The following is a 20,252-nucleotide window of genomic DNA, read 5'->3' as shown; positions in this document are numbered from 1 at the left end:
CGAGTATTAGGTGTTGAGTTTCTGGTATCACACGTTATTGTGACACCACAGCAGTATATATGACGTGGATAGTTACAATATGCGACCGCACAAATATAAAGATAGTTCTACACCACATAAAAATATATAATTTAGTATTTCTTCGGCCTTGCCTATTTCATGCGATTTTTAACAAAGCTGTTGGCCGGTCACGACATCGAAGATATGTCAATTCCCCGAACTTGTTACTGCGTGTCTCGTATGTTGCGATACGGCCAATGTAGGTATTCAGCTTTCCTCAGAGGAAGATAGTGTTGAATTCTTCTTGATAAAGAAACTATTGGTGACAAAGGAGCATATCATTTCAGTATTAAAAATATCATTTTTCACTATACTGGACTCGAACCATTCGACTTGATCGAAATAATAGCCTTAGTCGACATGTGTCCGCGATATTTTGCTATTGGAACGAAATAATGGTTATTATAGCGACCCATTATGACCAGAAATGTTGAACATTTTCAACTGTGGGCATGTCTATTCCGAACCGCATACTATTGAGATGATGCGATATGTTGCAGCACCTTAATTGGTATGGTCATTCACACCACGTTCTTTAGTGGCTGATGTTGTTGTTGTTGTTGTTGTTGTGAGTAAAACAACTTAAAAATCAAAAAATCCTGAGCAGCATTATTGCTTCGATTAAAAGTGGCTCGAATCAGAGGCGAAATTATTTTTACCAGAACCCTATGGAATGAAATGCATGGGCTTCGGTGCAAACTTAGAGATAACGACAAGCTCGATCATAAATCTGGTCCTTATGTTGAAAAATGCAGTCACAGACTATGAGGTATATTTCTGTCGTAGAGTTAACCGTAGACACTTATACATTACCGGTTTTTATTCAAAAGATGGTTGTGCTAGCTAGATAATGAATTGAGCTGTCACGAAAATTCACAAGTAATATTGCGGCAATGTCGTATCGATTTTTGTGATGCGACGCGGTTCGATTCGCATTTTTCATCCCGGTTGCTATTGTATCACCTTATCAACTTGTACGTCTTAATGAAATGCAGGAGAGTAAAGTAAAGGGTGCCTGAACGTTGTCAGCCTAATTAGATATCGGACAAAAACCCTTAAAATGGAGGATAGAGATCGATATTCATTCGTGCTGTCATGACGGGATATCGAACCTTCATTGATGATATAGATGAATATTGCGCGTTTGGGATGCGACTTCTTGAAGTAATTGATATTTCGCCCAGTTCGAATTACCGGTGAAGAGACGAGGAATAGTAAATGGTTTTTATCATTATGATCTTCAATTCCGAGAAATACATCAGGCGAGGACGACGTACTCCGTAAACCCTTAATTCAAGTAGTTAAAATACCAAAAATCTGATAGGCATTGGCAATGTGTCCCTATTAAAAAGCTAAGCTTGAGGAAATGTCTCAAATTGCATTGACCAATAGTCGAGATATAGGACTCATGATGTCGCAGCTCAAAAACTTACAGGTACAGTTAGATCTCCTCTGAAATGTTGCGACCGAGCGAGGTAGTGTAATGGTGGTGCGACCGGCGTCTTGATCGGTAGTTCGTGGATTCCATCCCCGGCTGGGTCAGACCAAAGACTCGAAAACCGGTATCCACGGCTATCTAGCTAGGCCATCAGCATCCGCGAATAGCATGGTGGTCAAGGAGAAAAATTGGCGAAGTAGACTCGATGATATCACTTGAAAGGCCGTATCGCATCTCCATCGTCAAAGCATCCCGATGGCGAAGGCGAAAATAAATCTGATCTCTCTGTGGTTGCAATAGGGGCTTGGCGCGAGCACAAAGATCGGAGTAATCTAATCCCCAGTCGTGTTTGATTGTAATGATTCCTGTCGAGGGGCAACCATCGAATTTTGGGAGTATCTAGATCAGGGGTGTCAAACTCGACTTATAGCGCTGTTCTGATTCAAACTCTCAGATTGCTCGTGTGCCGCACTAGTCGAATGATTCCAAAATAATACCTCATAACTCCTGCCCCTGACTTTCATTTTAATAGTTTATTATTAAGCCTATGCACATGATAGTATAATAAAATATATTACGGATCACGGGGGTTCTATTCTAGCTACACCGTTATTCGTACCTAATGGAAATATGGCAATAATGCGATGTCAGGGCGGTTGAGTACCGTTATAATCGGATAAAACAGAGACTCTCACGATGCAATGAGTTGTCATATTTCTATGCACCCTTCGTTTTAGTTGTGTACTACTGTGAGGCGAACTCTGTATCCACTTTTTTGCATTCTCGAAGTTGGGTGTCAAGTTGGGTGCCTATTGCTAACTAAAGTGAAATCACATGTCTGATATGGTTATGACCTATGAACAGACTCCCCATTTGCTTTCGTGAGGGATTATTTAATGCAGAGGCAGGCAACTTCTTCGTTAGGCGGGCCGGATATGGGAGAATGATGCACTTGGCGGACGGATTCCTGAATCGATACATTAAATGCTTATTCATCCAACTATATGCAAGGATAAATCGTATTTATTGTAAACTTCAAGTCTAAAGCATAGAGACCTGAGCAGTATTCAATGACTTTATTAACGTAATGTAACTCAATAACTGTTGACGTCAATGAGACATCTGTTGTCGATCAAAGTTGTGTATAGGTTCTTTGAACTCTGGCTGCATGTCGCACACAAAGAAAACAAAGAACTATTATTGGTGTCCGAAAAAATAAAGAGTCACTATAATTTGACGTAAGAATTGCGGAAGACTGTGACCGCTGGCCATGTTATCATTTAAGACCGAAAACTGTCTCAAAATCACGTCGCGAGACGGTTCCAGCCCGCTTGCCGTATGTTGCCCGTCCCTGATTTAATGGGAATATTTCTTGCTCAAAATCCCAACATTTGCTGTTAGAAATATGCTCGATTATGCATGCATTTTTCAATCTACTGAAAACTGCTCCGCGGGCCGGATCAGATGCCCGCCCATAATCTAGATTGTGATCCATCACGACAAATCATCGGTATTAATTCGCATTGAAATTTACCTTCGATTTACCTTGTAAATTCGGTAGCGTCTCGGCCGTATCGCAGCATCCAATTCTTGCGGCATGTGGCTACGACATTCTGCTAAGTGTATTGATAAACCCACAATATTTTTGCTTGTTGCATCGAGATTGACACCGTTATAACTGGGTAATAGAACAATTACATCGATATTGTAATACTTGCATTGTTCTATTTGTAGTCGTATATGACAGGCATAGGTAGGCGATATGACCTCTCTCTCTGAACATATGACGGCCCAACACGTTGGTATGCAGGTTTAAGCTATGATTAAACGGCTGGTTTTTGATAAAAAGACACGTACCCCAACGTCGTTTTCTTGTACGTAGCGTTGATTAGGAATTAATATTCTTCACAACGTTTTTGTTTTGTGTGAAAATTATATTTCGATGGTCTTGTTATCGTTCTTTTAATAGGCTACTCTATTGATGCACCGTTCACTATGTGAAGAGCTTCTTCTACAGAACTTCAATATACACTTGAATATAATATTCATATTGGAAGATGAACCCGAATATTTTCGGCTGACACTCGTCAGGGGTAATCGTCAGCAACTAGTAGAGAATTCAAAAGAACATTGCATATCAACAATCGCAACGCAACATATGACGTCACCAGCATGGAATTTCGGTTAAGAGAGCGTCCAATGTACTATTTTCAGATGGTACACGAATTCCTATCGTTGACACAGCCTTGGCTGGTGTATTTCGATAAAAGTCGACTGACTTTTTGTACCGGTAAATCTATAGTAGTGTCTTAGAAGTGTAGTTAGAAATGTATTGTGTAGATTCCTATTTCTACGACTCATCGAAAATTGGCTTTCAGATCCGAACCGCTTTTTTATTGTAATGGGGTGTTTCGCCACATGATGTCATGTAGCACGAGGAAGATATTCTAATTCCATGTTATTGGCCTATATCTACTGACCTGACCAAACCTACTGGTGTAACAGGAGCTACTCTCCGCCTCACACTGTGACTAATTAACAACACATTCTCAAATTCCTTGAAGGCCAATTTTGTCACGAGCTTGAAATTTTTTGACATTCTTGTAATTGGATGAGTCCTCCCGGCGGTCATGAAATATTCATTCGCTAATTTTCGTGCGATATAAAGTTCAGAAGTTTCGATATGAGGATAATTCGTCAATTTGATGTGAAGGCTATATAGATCGGTAACGGGATCATGATTCCATACCATACTAATGATAGTGCTGTTTGGAGTCGGGTGCAAATTTTTATCTTTCAAAAAAGAAGTTAAATGATATTGGAAGTACCATGACGGGAAATGAATAAGTTTTTTAACAGTTCTATCAAGGAAGAAAGTTCATTGTATAATTGGGGATTGTTACTGTGGGTTTAAGGTGTGCCTTTTAATGTTATATTGACTGCATAAGGGCATTGACGTCTTCCACAGGGCCGAAACAGCACTTCGTCAGCCCCCTACCCCCCCCAAAAAAAAACGCTTGTCTTGGGCCCCCCATTTGGCGATGAGGCATATTTTCTGGGGGGGGGGCTTCGACCTCCAGACGCTCCGTCAGACTCGACCTTTTCACATCAAGATTTGTTGTACTGGTTAGTGAGCTTGCTTAATTCGCCTAATTGCGCAAAGCTCGAAAATTTTCTATAATTCATGGTTGAATCGGTCATTATAAGAGGGTATTGTATCATGTATATTGCTTTCGAAATTTTTACCCTCTCTCTGCTCATATAATCAGATCTAACGGTAGAGCTGAGTGACGTGTAGTCTTAGAAAATCCAGGGGCCATAAATAACATATAATTAAACATATTCGGGCGGACCCGTTGGTATAATGACTTCGTTACATGATGTTATTTCGTGACCTCATGTCTGCTACGATTTTAAAAGATATTGAAATCGCCCAAATGTTAGACACTAAAAGACGCACACGATTTCAAATTGGTTTTTCTTCATTGATTTTTTCTCTGTTTCGTGGGGTTCAGGTGCCTGGACAGGAACTTTCGGCGCCTGCCATTTAGGCTCCTATGAACTATTAAACATGTGTATTTATATCGAAGTTTTCGGTCAGCCTAAGGGCAGTCCTTTTCGGCCAAGGTTTTCTCTCTGCCGATCATTCTGGCACACTTCTCGGAGTGGCTTGTTACATGGTCTAAAAGTTCATGGGTATTGGTGCGTCATAGCGTAGTAATAGTCGTCGCACATTTCTATCAATCATGCACGGTTTTCTTGGGGAGAGTTACCTAACAATCAAGATAACTGACAACTGTAACTGACAACTGTGTCCATCCAATGTGCCGAAATATAGTAACTCGCTTGGATTCTTTGAGAACAATAAATATGGAGCAGGAAAATCGATTAGGTTACATTGTCGGACAGTATTTACATCTCACCAGCAGCATAAGTGGATTAACTGATTCACACGTGATTTTTTACAGTCACCAATTCCATACCAGGGATAGGTCAATTCGATTATTGGGTCACGTTTTGAAACAACGAATTTGTAATCACCTATTCAAGAATTTAGAAAACTAGTCATATCGATAGCAGTATTTCACAGTATTGAATCGTCACGTTGCGACGATCTGCGGATATTCAAGATTACCTCATGGACAAATCAATCTTATCCCCTTTCATTTAATCTTAAGACGCACAAGATACCAAGCGACGAGGTTTAAGAAAAATCAATAGTTTCGCTGGTCCGCATTTAATTAAATTTCCATCGACTTTCAGTAAGATACAGTTTCCCCTACAGTCTCCCCGTACGTTCCTGTATATACTAAACTTTGCTTGAATGTTTTTGCAGCTTCTACCGCTCTAGTCTGTACCATTTCAAGTATTTCACGCCTAATTCGTTACATATTATTCAACTGGAAAATGCCGAGGAGGAAAATGAAGACAAAACAGATTTTGGAACTTGACCAGGATAGTCGAAAAGCCTTGCTACATCAGGTTGGCAAATAGGAATAATAATTAAAATCTATAGATTAGTAACCTAGTGATAATCTGAGGAGACCCAATGGTTCTCCCAGCTGTAAGATTTATCGGATTATTCACTAGATTAATCACTTGGAGCGGATCAATTTCCGGAACTGGTTAGATACTAAAGCTGTGTTATCTGGTAGTATTTTCAGTAACTTACCAATTCAATCGGCCTTGTGTAGCAGTTTTTGTCTGTAGTATTACTAGAAATATCGTCACGATATTATTGCTAAACTCGCTAAATGATGCGGTATTATAAATTTTATGTTCAATTATTCACGGAATGATGTGACCAAGTTCGGGGGTTATTGGTATTTGCAGTTTGCTGCAGACGGATTTATCTTCAGATTTTGTGCACTTTGCTTTTAGTGACCGATAGCAATATAATGTATCAAACACGTGTATGTAGTTCTGTTTACTGATAGAAGATGAAGTAACAACAGAACATGGAACTTATGCTGTTTTAAGATGAGATTTTAGTAGACAAGCAGTCCAATGACTTGAATCTGTCCCTTCAGATATCTTTACCCTATAACTAACGATTTTTTATGGTTTTGTACTAACAAGAGTGTAGAATGAACAATTCAATTGACACGTGGAATTTAGTTGAGTAGAAATTCCTACCAAGTAATAAAGTTGTAGTTCTGACGCCGTAAATACCCATGAATGAAACAGTAATGCTCAGGAAACATACCGGATTCAAACTAATGCAATACAGCCCCTAAAATCTGTTGCAGGCAAAGCTTCCATCGTTACCAGTGCCGGATCTCGCGGAAACCTCGGAAAGGTATTTGTTGTGTATCAAACCACTGGTACCAGAAGTGCAATTCGATAAAACTAAGAGAATAGTCGACAAATTCGCAACGCCGAGTGGAATTGGCGCGACTCTACAGGAAAGTCTGCTCAGAAAGTCAACAAAGTATGAGAATTGGGTGAGTTCGTCTGTCTTCCTTTGGACATACAATCTCAATTATCACCTTTCCTCGTCAGTCGTACGATTGGTGGTTGGAGGACATGTATCTAAGGAACAAAGCGCCGTTACCAGTCAACTCCAATCCTGGCATGGTTCTGCCAAAGATGGAATTTAAGTCGGAAAATGCATGGATAACGTAGTATTCAGTCGATCGTGCATGTATATATGGTGTCATTCATTGCATCACGATTCACAGGTTTTCGGGAAAACTAGTTGCTGAAGTTATGAAATACAAAAGAAATTTAGATGAGTATGTTATTGTACGTGCGTATATGACATTGCTCGTGGTTTCCTCCGTGTCACATCACGATCAATCTTCTTCTTCATCCCAATACGCAATGCGCGTGATTTGAATAGGTGCAGGTCTCCAGTTTGAGTTCGTTTCACATGTGTTGTGCAGTGCAATCATCATCACAACTATTATTTTTCAGCATCCATGCACACCGTCCAGTCAATCTCTGTTCTATACCTCATGTCAGAACTGTAATCATCGTGTTATTGTCCGAAATGAGTTTTAACAACATCAGTGTGATCGCATTTTATTGTCGATGTAAACGTCTGCGGCAGGTTTGTGACGGCATTCCTTGTTTCATGAATTCATGCATGTGTATTTGAACTTGGTTTGGTATTGTCTATTAAGTTTGAAATATACAGTCATATTCAAGGGATTCATCATGGGTGTGAATAGAATTAACATTGCTATTGCTGTTGCAGCAGGTATAGATATAAATAGAACATCACTTATAAAAATTTGCAAGGCAAATGTGAATGGTATTTCCGTCTACCGTAACACAGACAAATTCTGCAACATATTTGAAGGTACACGTAAAGTATAGCTGACAGTAGACTATGCCAATGGAACTATAGTGTCGCTACACTTGAACACATTATAATCGGTTTACTGCTGGTGTACTAGTTCAATATTCAATAGGGCTTTCCGTAATGCGAATTATATTGCTTTAACAGCGTGCCGTTCGAAATCGAGTCACCTACTTTGAAACCATAATCAATCTGAAACGCTTATTCACCTGACGTTATACGCTCGCGTGTAATGCTTACCGTGCAGTCCAGAGTCAAATCGATAATATACGCCCAATATCACGCTTATCGACGTTACGTCTACGTCACTGAATGGATTTTAGATACGTCGATCACATTACGCCGTGACGCATATAAACTACGATATTGTAAATTTCGCCAGCACTAAATTAGTTCCGACCGTACAATCCTGATAGCTTTTTGCGCTGGCGTAGAATGCGGTCGTTGTGTGGGATAGGATAGACTACATAGGCGCTGGGTTAACTGTCGATTAACGGAAACCTGGTGTATCAGATAAGAGTGTCATCTTCGATATTGGTAGAGGGATATTTCATGAGTGGAAGTGCTACACTGAAAATAGGCAAGTACCGTAAAGTGACTCTATTTACACAACTTCTATATCAGGAATTCAGAGTTCTGTGTCGTTACAAAGTAGATTACATATAGTCTTACGATAAGGCTGTGTGCCTCGACCGCACTAAACATATGTACACAATCGAACGTTGGAGACGGGGCAAAATTAGGGATATGTAAGTTGCAGGCCAAGTCACTTGGATCGTGGAACACAATTCTTCCGCGAGGGACATTTAAGACACTCCTGCTAAATATTGTGGTACTTCTAAGGATAAAAAAACACCTCAACTCTCGTTTATTTGAGACAAATTCTATAAACAATTAAACATACCTCTGACTAGAAACCGACTGCATCTACAAAATTGCGGCTGCATCCCAATCGACACTATGACGGTCCAGATCTCGTATATCGCACTATTGATCACACTGGTCTACAAAATGAAGAAAAAAAATCGGCAGAACATCTGAGCCGTTGCTGGGGTTATCGAGGCTGCTGATTAGGAATATCACATTGGTTTCGCCGGATTGGCTCTTGCTCAGAAGATATCTAAGTAGTAGACTTAGCTGGGTTATAGACCGACCAATCCCAGAAGGCCACGTCTCCTTAATTGCCACGCCTACATTGCCACATCATCCTAATTGCCACGCCCCTTTTCATGCCCAACCCTAATCACCACGCCTATATGACGCCCATTGCCACGCCTAGATATTCTAATGTTTTGTGAATTTCAATACCGATTTTCCATGTGTATTTAGCAATATGTATTGAATAACTTGCTTCCGAGAAATAAATACCATTCATTATACGTTAGAATTCAGCGCTTTTCATATCTTCTAACACTTTACTCAGTCTCCTTGAAATAGCATTGTATAGTGTACGAGTTCATTTTATTTCGTAAAAAGAGCATATCAATAATATCGTTGATCGCTATTGCGTCGATTCACTAGCTGAAATCCTCCAGATCGGTTGATGTTTCGAGGTACACCGCTTTGCTGCCGTCCGACACTGCAATCCGAGTTCTTGCGTTCGATCTGACCGTTTTGTTTGATGTAGCGATCACTGGCTTGTAGTATATAGGCCTACGATACGAGCGGAAGGTCGGGATTAGGAACAACTACGCTGGGCGAATAGATGACGAATTCATCAGCTCGCAGTATAACCGCTACCTGTATAATGTTTGCATGTCGAGTATAAGGGTATTTACCTCAGCACTAAAATGCCAACGGCTAGCCGCAGGGGTCCGGTTCTCGTTGTTATAATTAAACGAACACCTTCGCCGCAGGTACGCGATCACCGACGTTATAATGATAAGGTCAAATTAGCCGCATGAAAGCGAGTCTAATGAATATAACGACAGACAACAAGTTAGTTGAAAAGTAAAACTAATCGTGACCGATGCAAGACGACGTGAAACAGCGCTTTCGCTCGATTCTTGTAGTGACTACATTTCATACGATTCAGTCCTTTTCATGTCACTAGAATAAGGGTGATTAAACCGACAGTGAAACGCCGCCGGCGTCTTATAACGTAATAATGTAAGCAACGTCGGGTGCTGCTATAATGTTCGGAGCGAATATAGTAGAAAGTCCAGCAGTCTCACACACTTTGCTGCATCTGAGCTTCATACTAATACATGCATAATTTTTGCATGACGAGAATACGGGTAATACGCTCAATAAACGTCGGAGGCGAGTCATTTAAACCTTGTTGCTAGATAATACCGCTTTCGGCTATAACAAAGTTGCCCTGCGACAAAAAATAGAAGCCCTAATGATCATGCAGAGGAAAGATAATGTTAGGAGCGAATATAGTTGAAAGTGCACGTTTGAACGCCTGTAAGCATGTGCGCATAGTAACGTAGTAAGACGCATAACAGAATTCACGCAAAAGGAGATATTGCTTTGTGATTATTTTGATGTTGTTCCATACCGATTGGTAAGATAGCACACCTAATTTCTATGTTAACTAGTTGTATTATGTAGCTTGTAATTCATGCAAGTAAGTCGGAGTCGGACAAATTCGTCGCATGAACACGACTCTAATGGACATAAAGAAATGAAAATTTTGTAAAGTAGATATTTTTCGGTATGCTAAATTCGCCTACGCGGTGCTACTCTTCTTGGTCGCATGAAATAGGATGTTTTAGCTTCAACCTCAACGCATTAGCACACTGAATTTTAATATAGGCGATAAATAATACACCCCTTTTCATAGCCTAACGGTACATTTTACTGGTGCTTCCTGCGCCCATCTTATGAATAGCGCAGAATACATGCTTACGCAGCCACGGGATCGAGTTTGCGAAGCAAATGTTGCTATTGATCATAGACCAAGCTTGCTTTCAGAGCTGGAGACTAAATGCATATGAAAATTTACCTAGGTTTTCCCCACACGCATCAAATGTAGGCCTACTCAAGTGTTTATGAGGTGGCGAATAGCTCGAAGGTTGTTGGCATGCAAGGACGTCAAATAGAATTGTGGAGTTTTCTGTAAACTATAATCCAGTGATCTATTTTCAATCACTATATTTTTCATTAATCAAAACTAAGTTAATTTTGCTATAAGCCGAGAATTGTACCTTCGCGCAATTTTTACAGGCAGTCTCACACACTTTGCTGTGTCTGAAGTAGAATTTCAGCGTCGTTGTTTGTAGGTTATGCATACAAATGAGGAAAGTTACATCAACGCGTGTTAACTAATTGTATTATGTAGCTTGTAATTCATGCAAGTTTCGAAACTTCTACACTGAGTCTTATGAAGTAGATAGAATCGAAAAAAACTAATCGAAAATATTTACGAAGTTTGGATGCGGCATGTTTAGGTTTTTGAAAATTATTCATACCCATGATTCGAAATATTGTTAACTAACTTATGTTTTCGATATAAGATAAGCGTGAAGTATAAAAATTTCGATGTTATGCAAATACCACAAACTTTGCTTGCTTCCAGAGCCGACAACTAAATGCAAGACAGACTTCACGCAAAAGTTGATATTCTGAAAATTTTGGCAAGTTAATAGTTTCAAAACTTATACTTCAGCACTACGAAATGTACAAGTACTTTACCTTTGCACGACGTTTTTGTAAAATGAATAATAATTATAATAAAAAGGGACCCGTGAACTTTCAAAATTGAAATGAAGCCAAAATGTAGAGTATGCAACCGTTATTTTGCAATTATATGGTGCTAGGGGGTGATATTTAGAGGGTTTTGATCGTAGGTAATTATCTTCATGACGACATCAATGCGATTTTATGGTAGTCAGTCTGCTGAGTCGAGATAAAATTAATTGCCTTGTGCTACCACCGATAGCGTATTGAGTACTTTTTCATTTTTGCCATTTTTCATCGCCATAAGTCATTCTGGACCACGAAAAGGCATTGTACGATATAGATGAAACTTGAGAAAATCCTAGGATCCTCATTTTCAAAGTAGCTTAGATCTCGAAATAAGCTCTGACTCGCTATTCTCCTCAAAGCATGGAATTATCACGAGTATCACCTTCGATCACTGAAGAAAAGGATGAAATTATATCCGAAGCATATTCCTTGTTCAGGAATTTTATCATGTACGAACTCGACGGCTCATGTGTTAAGGTAAATACGAAAGCAGAGAGAACCTTACGTCGAGTTGGGAATGAAATGTTCGAGCGACATCGAACTGTCCTAAAAGCGGTCTCCAAACGTCTCCGCTATAGTGGTGTTGAAGTCAATGAAAAATATAAAGAATATTTACCCGATGAGCGAATGTTCCTGATGATAGCTGATGAAATTTTCAAAGATACCAAAGAAAGTTGGGGTAGGATCGTCTCCCTTTTTGTGCTCGCTAGCATTCTTGCTCGCAAGAACGAGGATGAACATCACGGGGAGCATATAGAAGCTATCATACAGACAGCCGGGAAATACATTGCTAGCAGAAGACGAAAGTGGATAGTGCGAAATGGAGGATGGGTAGATGATTTACAAGCTTTGCTTGGGATGTACAAATTATCTTTTAGCATGAGATATATATTGTATCTGCTCTCCAGAGCCCATATCATCTCTAGATGATGAAACTCAGCTTTACCTTACAATTCGCATCCCAATTCATATTCTACGACACGATAACTTTCCTCCGTATGATCATCAAGGCTTCTATTTTTGTTGCAGGATGGCTTTGTAGGATTCTTTGATAATACCGCTTTCGACTACAATAAAGTTTGGAAGGGACTCGTGTTTGTCGGAATCGGACTGACATCTATTGCAATGGCATTATCAAGATAATGGATGTTCGCATGTTTTGTCTCATGTAATATTTTAGGAATAAAATTCTTCATCGTTTAATCGCATCCATTTTACTGAAGGATCTATACAGTTTCTTCTGAGAATACTCGAAGGATTGCCCCATATGGAAACCTTCTTTATACTTTTAATTTTTCAAATTTCTACAGCTACGTAAGGGAATTGTTAGGGTTACCCAGAATACGCTGCAGGTCAAATTTGATTCGATTACTGACATTATAGGGACAGAGATTTGCGATAGTGTAAAATAACCTACCTTACGACATCAAATTTCGTCTTCTCTCCAAATGGAAATATAATGTTCTATAATATTGTCTATACCGAACAAATATAAATTTGCCTGTGCTGTTGCTTTGCAAGAATACTTCGCTCACATAGTAACGAATTTCTGGTGATAAAGCTTCAGCCATGATACTCTGGTGATTTTTTTTTTCAATATAGTTGAGAAATGAAATAACGCACCCTTCGGACTGTGTAACCTGTTCCATTTTTATACGCTTGTAAGTCGTCCCGGGCTTGCGTGTGTCAACGGGTATGCAGTAATCATTTTCTTCGCTACCTGAAATGGAGCGAGTTAGCTTCAAACTCAACGCATTAGCATACCGAATTTAAATATAGACGATAAATAATATACAGTATAGCTCCACTTAATTAATTCATAATATTTTAACTACCGCGAGATTCGAGTAATAAGCGGGGCTAGAGACTCTACCCTTAACAGAGAACTTGCATATACATTCGAATTTACGCGACTTCGGCTATATTGTCGGTTAACATTATAGCCGCGCACAGAACTCATTATTACGTTATAAGCTATTGGAGAAATCTCAACGTAATTCAATCTGCGTGCACAATCCACGTAAGCTAATGCCGCATCGAGAAATCATAGCTAAATTTAGTTTAAATCGACACGAAAATACATGGATCTTACCTTGCCTGCGATGCCTGCCTCATTCGCTGTGCACATGAAAATACTTGAAACAGAAATGTGAAGTTTTCAGAATGCGAATTGCTTTACGTCGGAAGTAAGCATTCTAATTCGTATCGCCAACGCGGCATTTTCTTGGAAACGCAACTTTATTTATAATGTTCTAATTCATATTGTCGATGTGGCCCGACTTCTTGGAATCGTAATCAACTATATTCGTGGCGCATTTACACGCGTCAATTTCTTGGAATAGTATTCGGCAATATGCGCGGCGCATGAGCTTTCGCGTGATTGTAGGCATCTATGCTCGTAAAATAGGGCTTTCGTTGATATTAAACTGGGCTAATTTCGAAATGTAAATTGAAAAACTCAAATATCGCATAGAAGGACTTGCCAAATTTTCGGTATATATTTGCTATTTTTTCACGGTAATGATAAGTCATTCACGACAGCGAAATGCATTGTAGGAAATAGATGACACTGGTACAATTCATCAAGACCCCTGAAAAAAAAAGTACATTACATTTCAACATTTTATTAGCAGGTAATCGAAATACCACAAACTGTGCTAACCTTTGGAGTTGCTAAGTAAAGAAGTACACGTACTTTTTCAGAGTATACCAAGTAGGTTTTTTGCATACATGCACCAAATACTCTCAAGTCCTTATGATATCGGAGTGCTTCAACTTCATGATAGTTATAGTATTAAGCAGAAATATATCTGGAGTACTAACGTTTTACTTACTCGGAAATGACTGCTTCTATCTTATTTTAAAGGATTCCTCGCTCGACGCGTAATTTTATGAGGTTTTGAATAATATCCAACATATAGGCTCACTTTGAAGTGTACTTCGTAAAACTCAAATATTGCACAGTGAGAGTTCGCAAATTCTCAATGTATTTTTGGTATTTTTATTGCGGTAAGTCATTCTGCGGCGCGAAAATGCATCGTAGGATATAGATGAAACTGACACCGCTCACCAAGGCCACTGAAAAGAAGTCCATTTCAACATTTTAGTAGCAGTAAATTCCGAGTAAAGGACAAGAAGTGATGATTTTCGAGTGAGTTAAAAAGTAAGTATTGCAGGTATAGTTTGCTCGAAAAACCGACAAATATGAAATAGAAGTAGATGCAGTGTGAATAGTTAATCACTTGATTAAGTATAGCGCAAGCAGGCCAAACCTATACTTGAGTACTCCAAAATGTGCAAGTACTTCACTATCGACTCACTCCACGTAAAAAGTGACTAGGTTTTAGAGTACTTTATCAGTTCTTGACAGTTTCAGTTTTAGACAAAATTTGGAATAAAAAACTAGCTCATTCAACCATTCGGAAATCTCTTCTTTTACCTATACTTGAGTGTAGCAAGTAAATCTCATTTATTATTAATTCTACATGTACTTGTACACTTGACCATGTGTTATGAGTTACATAATTACTTTTCGCTATATTTGAAGTCTGTCAAATAGCAGTATATGTTACGGTAAGCTTCTATTCGTTCTGTTAGATCATCTTGACTAACGATATTCATTCGACGAGCCCTTCAGTGATAGTCCTGGGACTTGGAACAGTGTTATATGACATCATAGCGATACGAAGTTACGACAGTTTAAAATTATCCACCTTACGACACCAAATTTCGTTAGTTCATCTCCACCTTCAAATATCGTGTTATACAAATATTGTGTATACGGGATGAATACATATATACTTATGTTGTTGCAATCTTCAAAAAAGTACCTCCCTCAGTAAGCAATTTCTCGTAGGCCATGCATACAAATGAGGACAGTTACATAAACGAGTGGTAACTTGTTGTATTATGTAGCTAGTAATTAGTGCAAGTAAGTCCGCAACTACTGTTCAAGGCCCTTTCCTCGTTTTTACCAAGCATCCTCGTAAGGATAGACAGACCCAATCAGCTAATGCAAGTGTGTGTACTGTGTATGTATGGATGACGGGTCTTATGCCGCTTGACGAATGAAGTTGATCGTATATTCTATTCCGAAATAATCAAGTTGGTGGTTTTTAACAGGACCTCATCTCGTAGAAACTTATAACTCCTCACGTTTACTCAAGTAAATCTAATTTGATAATCAAGTAGGCCTACTGAATCTTATTTTTCCAACGAGTTCAAATTTAGCTCTAACTTATGAGATTAAATATAATAACTTTTCATGTTGCAGTGTAATTTACAGCATGAGCCAAGTGATTTCATAATTAACACAAGATAAATAAATGAATTACTAGAGTATCAGAAGATATTCCTGTCATCCTCCTTCGTGTATCATAAAAGAATACCTACTGCAGGCGATTTGTAATTATTTGCGCTGTGTTTGATTAACTCAATCATGTTGCAGTGTTTTTTAATAGCGAAACTCAGCATAATCCAAGTAATTTCATGATAAACACAAGCTAATTGAATGAATTAACATTAAAGTAGCTTGGGCTTACGTTTGTATCACCTTGACAAATGGCATTATCAGTCATGAAAATGATATTATCACCAAGTTAACACACGTCAATGTGGTTCGGAATTCACGAGAAATTGGTTACTAAGAGAAGTATATTCTTGTATACACACTAGCGGAGAGAATCTTTAAAATGTAGTAAGCAGGCCGATGGGTATTCGTTGAGTTGTACAAGCATAAAAAACATTCCCGCGCGCGTCTTAGGATTAGGTGGTAGGGTTAGAAAGAATTAGGTTCATGAGCGCGCGGGAATGTTTTTTATGCTTGTACAACTCAACGAATACCCATCGGCCTGCTTACTACATTTTAAAGATTCTCTCCGCTAGTGTGTATACAAGAATATACTTCTCTTAGTAACCAATTTCTCGTGAATTCCGAACCACATTGACGTGTGTTAACTTGGTGATAATATCATTTTCATGACTGATAATGCCATTTGTCAAGGTGATACAAACGTAAGCCCAAGCTACTTTAATGTTAATTCATTCAATTAGCTTGTGTTTATCATGAAATTACTTGGATTATGCTGAGTTTCGCTATTAAAAAACACTGCAACATGATTGAGTTAATCAAACACAGCGCAAATAATTACAAATCGCCTGCAGTAGGTATTCTTTTATGATACACGAAGGAGGATGACAGGAATATCTTCTGATACTCTAGTAATTCATTTATTTATCTTGTGTTAATTATGAAATCACTTGGCTCATGCTGTAAATTACACTGCAACATGAAAAGTTATTATATTTAATCTCATAAGTTAGAGCTAAATTTGAACTCGTTGGAAAAATAAGATTCAGTAGGCCTACTTGATTATCAAATTAGATTTACTTGAGTAAACGTGAGGAGTTATAAGTTTCTACGAGATGAGGTCCTGTTAAAAACCACCAACTTGATTATTTCGGAATAGAATATACGATCAACTTCATTCGTCAAGCGGCATAAGACCCGTCATCCATACATACACAGTACACACACTTGCATTAGCTGATTGGGTCTGTCTATCCTTACGAGGATGCTTGGTAAAAACGAGGAAAGGGCCTTGAACAGTAGTTGCGGACTTACTTGCACTAATTACTAGCTACATAATACAACAAGTTACCACTCGTTTATGTAACTGTCCTCATTTGTATGCATGGCCTACGAGAAATTGCTTACTGAGGGAGGTACTTTTTTGAAGATTGCAACAACATAAGTATATATGTATTCATCCCGTATACACAATATTTGTATAACACGATATTTGAAGGTGGAGATGAACTAACGAAATTTGGTGTCGTAAGGTGGATAATTTTAAACTGTCGTAACTTCGTATCGCTATGATGTCATATAACACTGTTCCAAGTCCCAGGACTATCACTGAAGGGCTCGTCGAATGAATATCGTTAGTCAAGATGATCTAACAGAACGAATAGAAGCTTACCGTAACATATACTGCTATTTGACAGACTTCAAATATAGCGAAAAGTAATTATGTAACTCATAACACATGGTCAAGTGTACAAGTACATGTAGAATTAATAATAAATGAGATTTACTTGCTACACTCAAGTATAGGTAAAAGAAGAGATTTCCGAATGGTTGAATGAGCTAGTTTTTTATTCCAAATTTTGTCTAAAACTGAAACTGTCAAGAACTGATAAAGTACTCTAAAACCTAGTCACTTTTTACGTGGAGTGAGTCGATAGTGAAGTACTTGCACATTTTGGAGTACTCAAGTATAGGTTTGGCCTGCTTGCGCTATACTTAATCAAGTGATTAACTATTCACACTGCATCTACTTCTATTTCATATTTGTCGGTTTTTCGAGCAAACTATACCTGCAATACTTACTTTTTAACTCACTCGAAAATCATCACTTCTTGTCCTTTACTCGGAATTTACTGCTACTAAAATGTTGAAATGGACTTCTTTTCAGTGGCCTTGGTGAGCGGTGTCAGTTTCATCTATATCCTACGATGCATTTTCGCGCCGCAGAATGACTTACCGCAATAAAAATACCAAAAATACATTGAGAATTTGCGAACTCTCACTGTGCAATATTTGAGTTTTACGAAGTACACTTCAAAGTGAGCCTATATGTTGGATATTATTCAAAACCTCATAAAATTACGCGTCGAGCGAGGAATCCTTTAAAATAAGATAGAAGCAGTCATTTCCGAGTAAGTAAAACGTTAGTACTCCAGATATATTTCTGCTTAATACTATAACTATCATGAAGTTGAAGCACTCCGATATCATAAGGACTTGAGAGTATTTGGTGCATGTATGCAAAAAACCTACTTGGTATACTCTGAAAAAGTACGTGTACTTCTTTACTTAGCAACTCCAAAGGTTAGCACAGTTTGTGGTATTTCGATTACCTGCTAATAAAATGTTGAAATGTAATGTACTTTTTTTTTCAGGGGTCTTGATGAATTGTACCAGTGTCATCTATTTCCTACAATGCATTTCGCTGTCGTGAATGACTTATCATTACCGTGAAAAAATAGCAAATATATACCGAAAATTTGGCAAGTCCTTCTATGCGATATTTGAGTTTTTCAATTTACATTTCGAAATTAGCCCAGTTTAATATCAACGAAAGCCCTATTTTACGAGCATAGATGCCTACAATCACGCGAAAGCTCATGCGCCGCGCATATTGCCGAATACTATTCCAAGAAATTGACGCGTGTAAATGCGCCACGAATATAGTTGATTACGATTCCAAGAAGTCGGGCCACATCGACAATATGAATTAGAACATTATAAATAAAGTTGCGTTTCCAAGAAAATGCCGCGTTGGCGATACGAATTAGAATGCTTACTTCCGACGTAAAGCAATTCGCATTCTGAAAACTTCACATTTCTGTTTCAAGTATTTTCATGTGCACAGCGAATGAGGCAGGCATCGCAGGCAAGGTAAGATCCATGTATTTTCGTGTCGATTTAAACTAAATTTAGCTATGATTTCTCGATGCGGCATTAGCTTACGTGGATTGTGCACGCAGATTGAATTACGTTGAGATTTCTCCAATAGCTTATAACGTAATAATGAGTTCTGTGCGCGGCTATAATGTTAACCGACAATATAGCCGAAGTCGCGTAAATTCGAATGTATATGCAAGTTCTCTGTTAAGGGTAGAGTCTCTAGCCCCGCTTATTACTCGAATCTCGCGGTAGTTAAAATATTATGAATTAATTAAGTGGAGCTATACTGTATATTATTTATCGTCTATATTTAAATTCGGTATGCTAATGCGTTGAGTTTGAAGCTAACTCGCTCCATTTCAGGTAGCGAAGAAAATGATTACTGCATACCCGTTGACACACGCAAGCCCGGGACGACTTACAAGCGTATAAAAATGGAACAGGTTACACAGTCCGAAGGGTGCGTTATTTCATTTCTCAACTATATTGAAAAAAAATCACCAGAGTATCATGGCTGAAGCTTTATCACCAGAAATTCGTTACTATGTGAGCGAAGTATTCTTGCAAAGCAACAGCACAGGCAAATTTATATTTGTTCGGTATAGACAATATTATAGAACATTATATTTCCATTTGGAGAGAAGACGAAATTTGATGTCGTAAGGTAGGTTATTTTACACTATCGCAAATCTCTGTCCCTATAATGTCAGTAATCGAATCAAATTTGACCTGCAGCGTATTCTGGGTAACCCTAACAATTCCCTTACGTAGCTGTAGAAATTTGAAAAATTAAAAGTATAAAGAAGGTTTCCATATGGGGCAATCCTTCGAGTATTCTCAGAAGAAACTGTATAGATCCTTCAGTAAAATGGATGCGATTAAACGATGAAGAATTTTATTCCTAAAATATTACATGAGACAAAACATGCGAACATCCATTATCTTGATAATGCCATTGCAATAGATGTCAGTCCGATTCCGACAAACACGAGTCCCTTCCAAACTTTATTGTAGTCGAAAGCGGTATTATCAAAGAATCCTACAAAGCCATCCTGCAACAAAAATAGAAGCCTTGATGATCATACGGAGGAAAGTTATCGTGTCGTAGAATATGAATTGGGATGCGAATTGTAAGGTAAAGCTGAGTTTCATCATCTAGAGATGATATGGGCTCTGGAGAGCAGATACAATATATATCTCATGCTAAAAGATAATTTGTACATCCCAAGCAAAGCTTGTAAATCATCTACCCATCCTCCATTTCGCACTATCCACTTTCGTCTTCA

At 38.5% G+C, this 20,252-nt stretch overlaps 2 protein-coding genes and 1 long non-coding RNA gene across 4 annotated transcripts in view; 2 read left to right on the top strand and 1 right to left on the bottom strand.

Moving 5' to 3' along the window:
- LOC145458756 (rhodopsin-like) overlaps positions 1-20,252 on the bottom strand; it is a 321,540-nt gene that overhangs the window by 147,527 nt on the left and 153,761 nt on the right. The window lies entirely within an intron of this gene.
- Positions 5,626-8,919, top strand: LOC145458748 (choline O-acetyltransferase-like). The gene is made up of 4 exons (XM_080337218.1): positions 5,626-5,980; positions 6,748-6,942; positions 7,001-7,119; positions 7,180-8,919. Exons 1-4 carry the CDS (start codon positions 5,906-5,908, stop codon positions 7,334-7,336), a joined length of 546 nt encoding a protein of 181 aa, XP_080193344.1. The 5' UTR covers positions 5,626-5,905; the 3' UTR covers positions 7,337-8,919.
- On the top strand, positions 10,713-13,072 carry LOC145458825 (uncharacterized). Of its 2 annotated transcripts, none has more exons than XR_013921203.1 (2): positions 10,713-12,326; positions 12,525-13,072. It is a non-coding gene; the product is annotated as an uncharacterized LOC145458825 (long non-coding RNA). The 2 variants fall into 2 exon arrangements; XR_013921202.1 differs by having other exon boundaries at positions 10,715-11,972.

Source organism: Botryllus schlosseri, chromosome 2 (assembly GCF_051294905.1).
Source record: "Botryllus schlosseri isolate E-star chromosome 2, Bs_hap1, whole genome shotgun sequence".
Lineage (NCBI taxonomy): Eukaryota > Metazoa > Chordata > Ascidiacea > Stolidobranchia > Styelidae > Botryllus > Botryllus schlosseri.
This window is presented reverse-complemented; position numbering and strand designations above follow the sequence as displayed.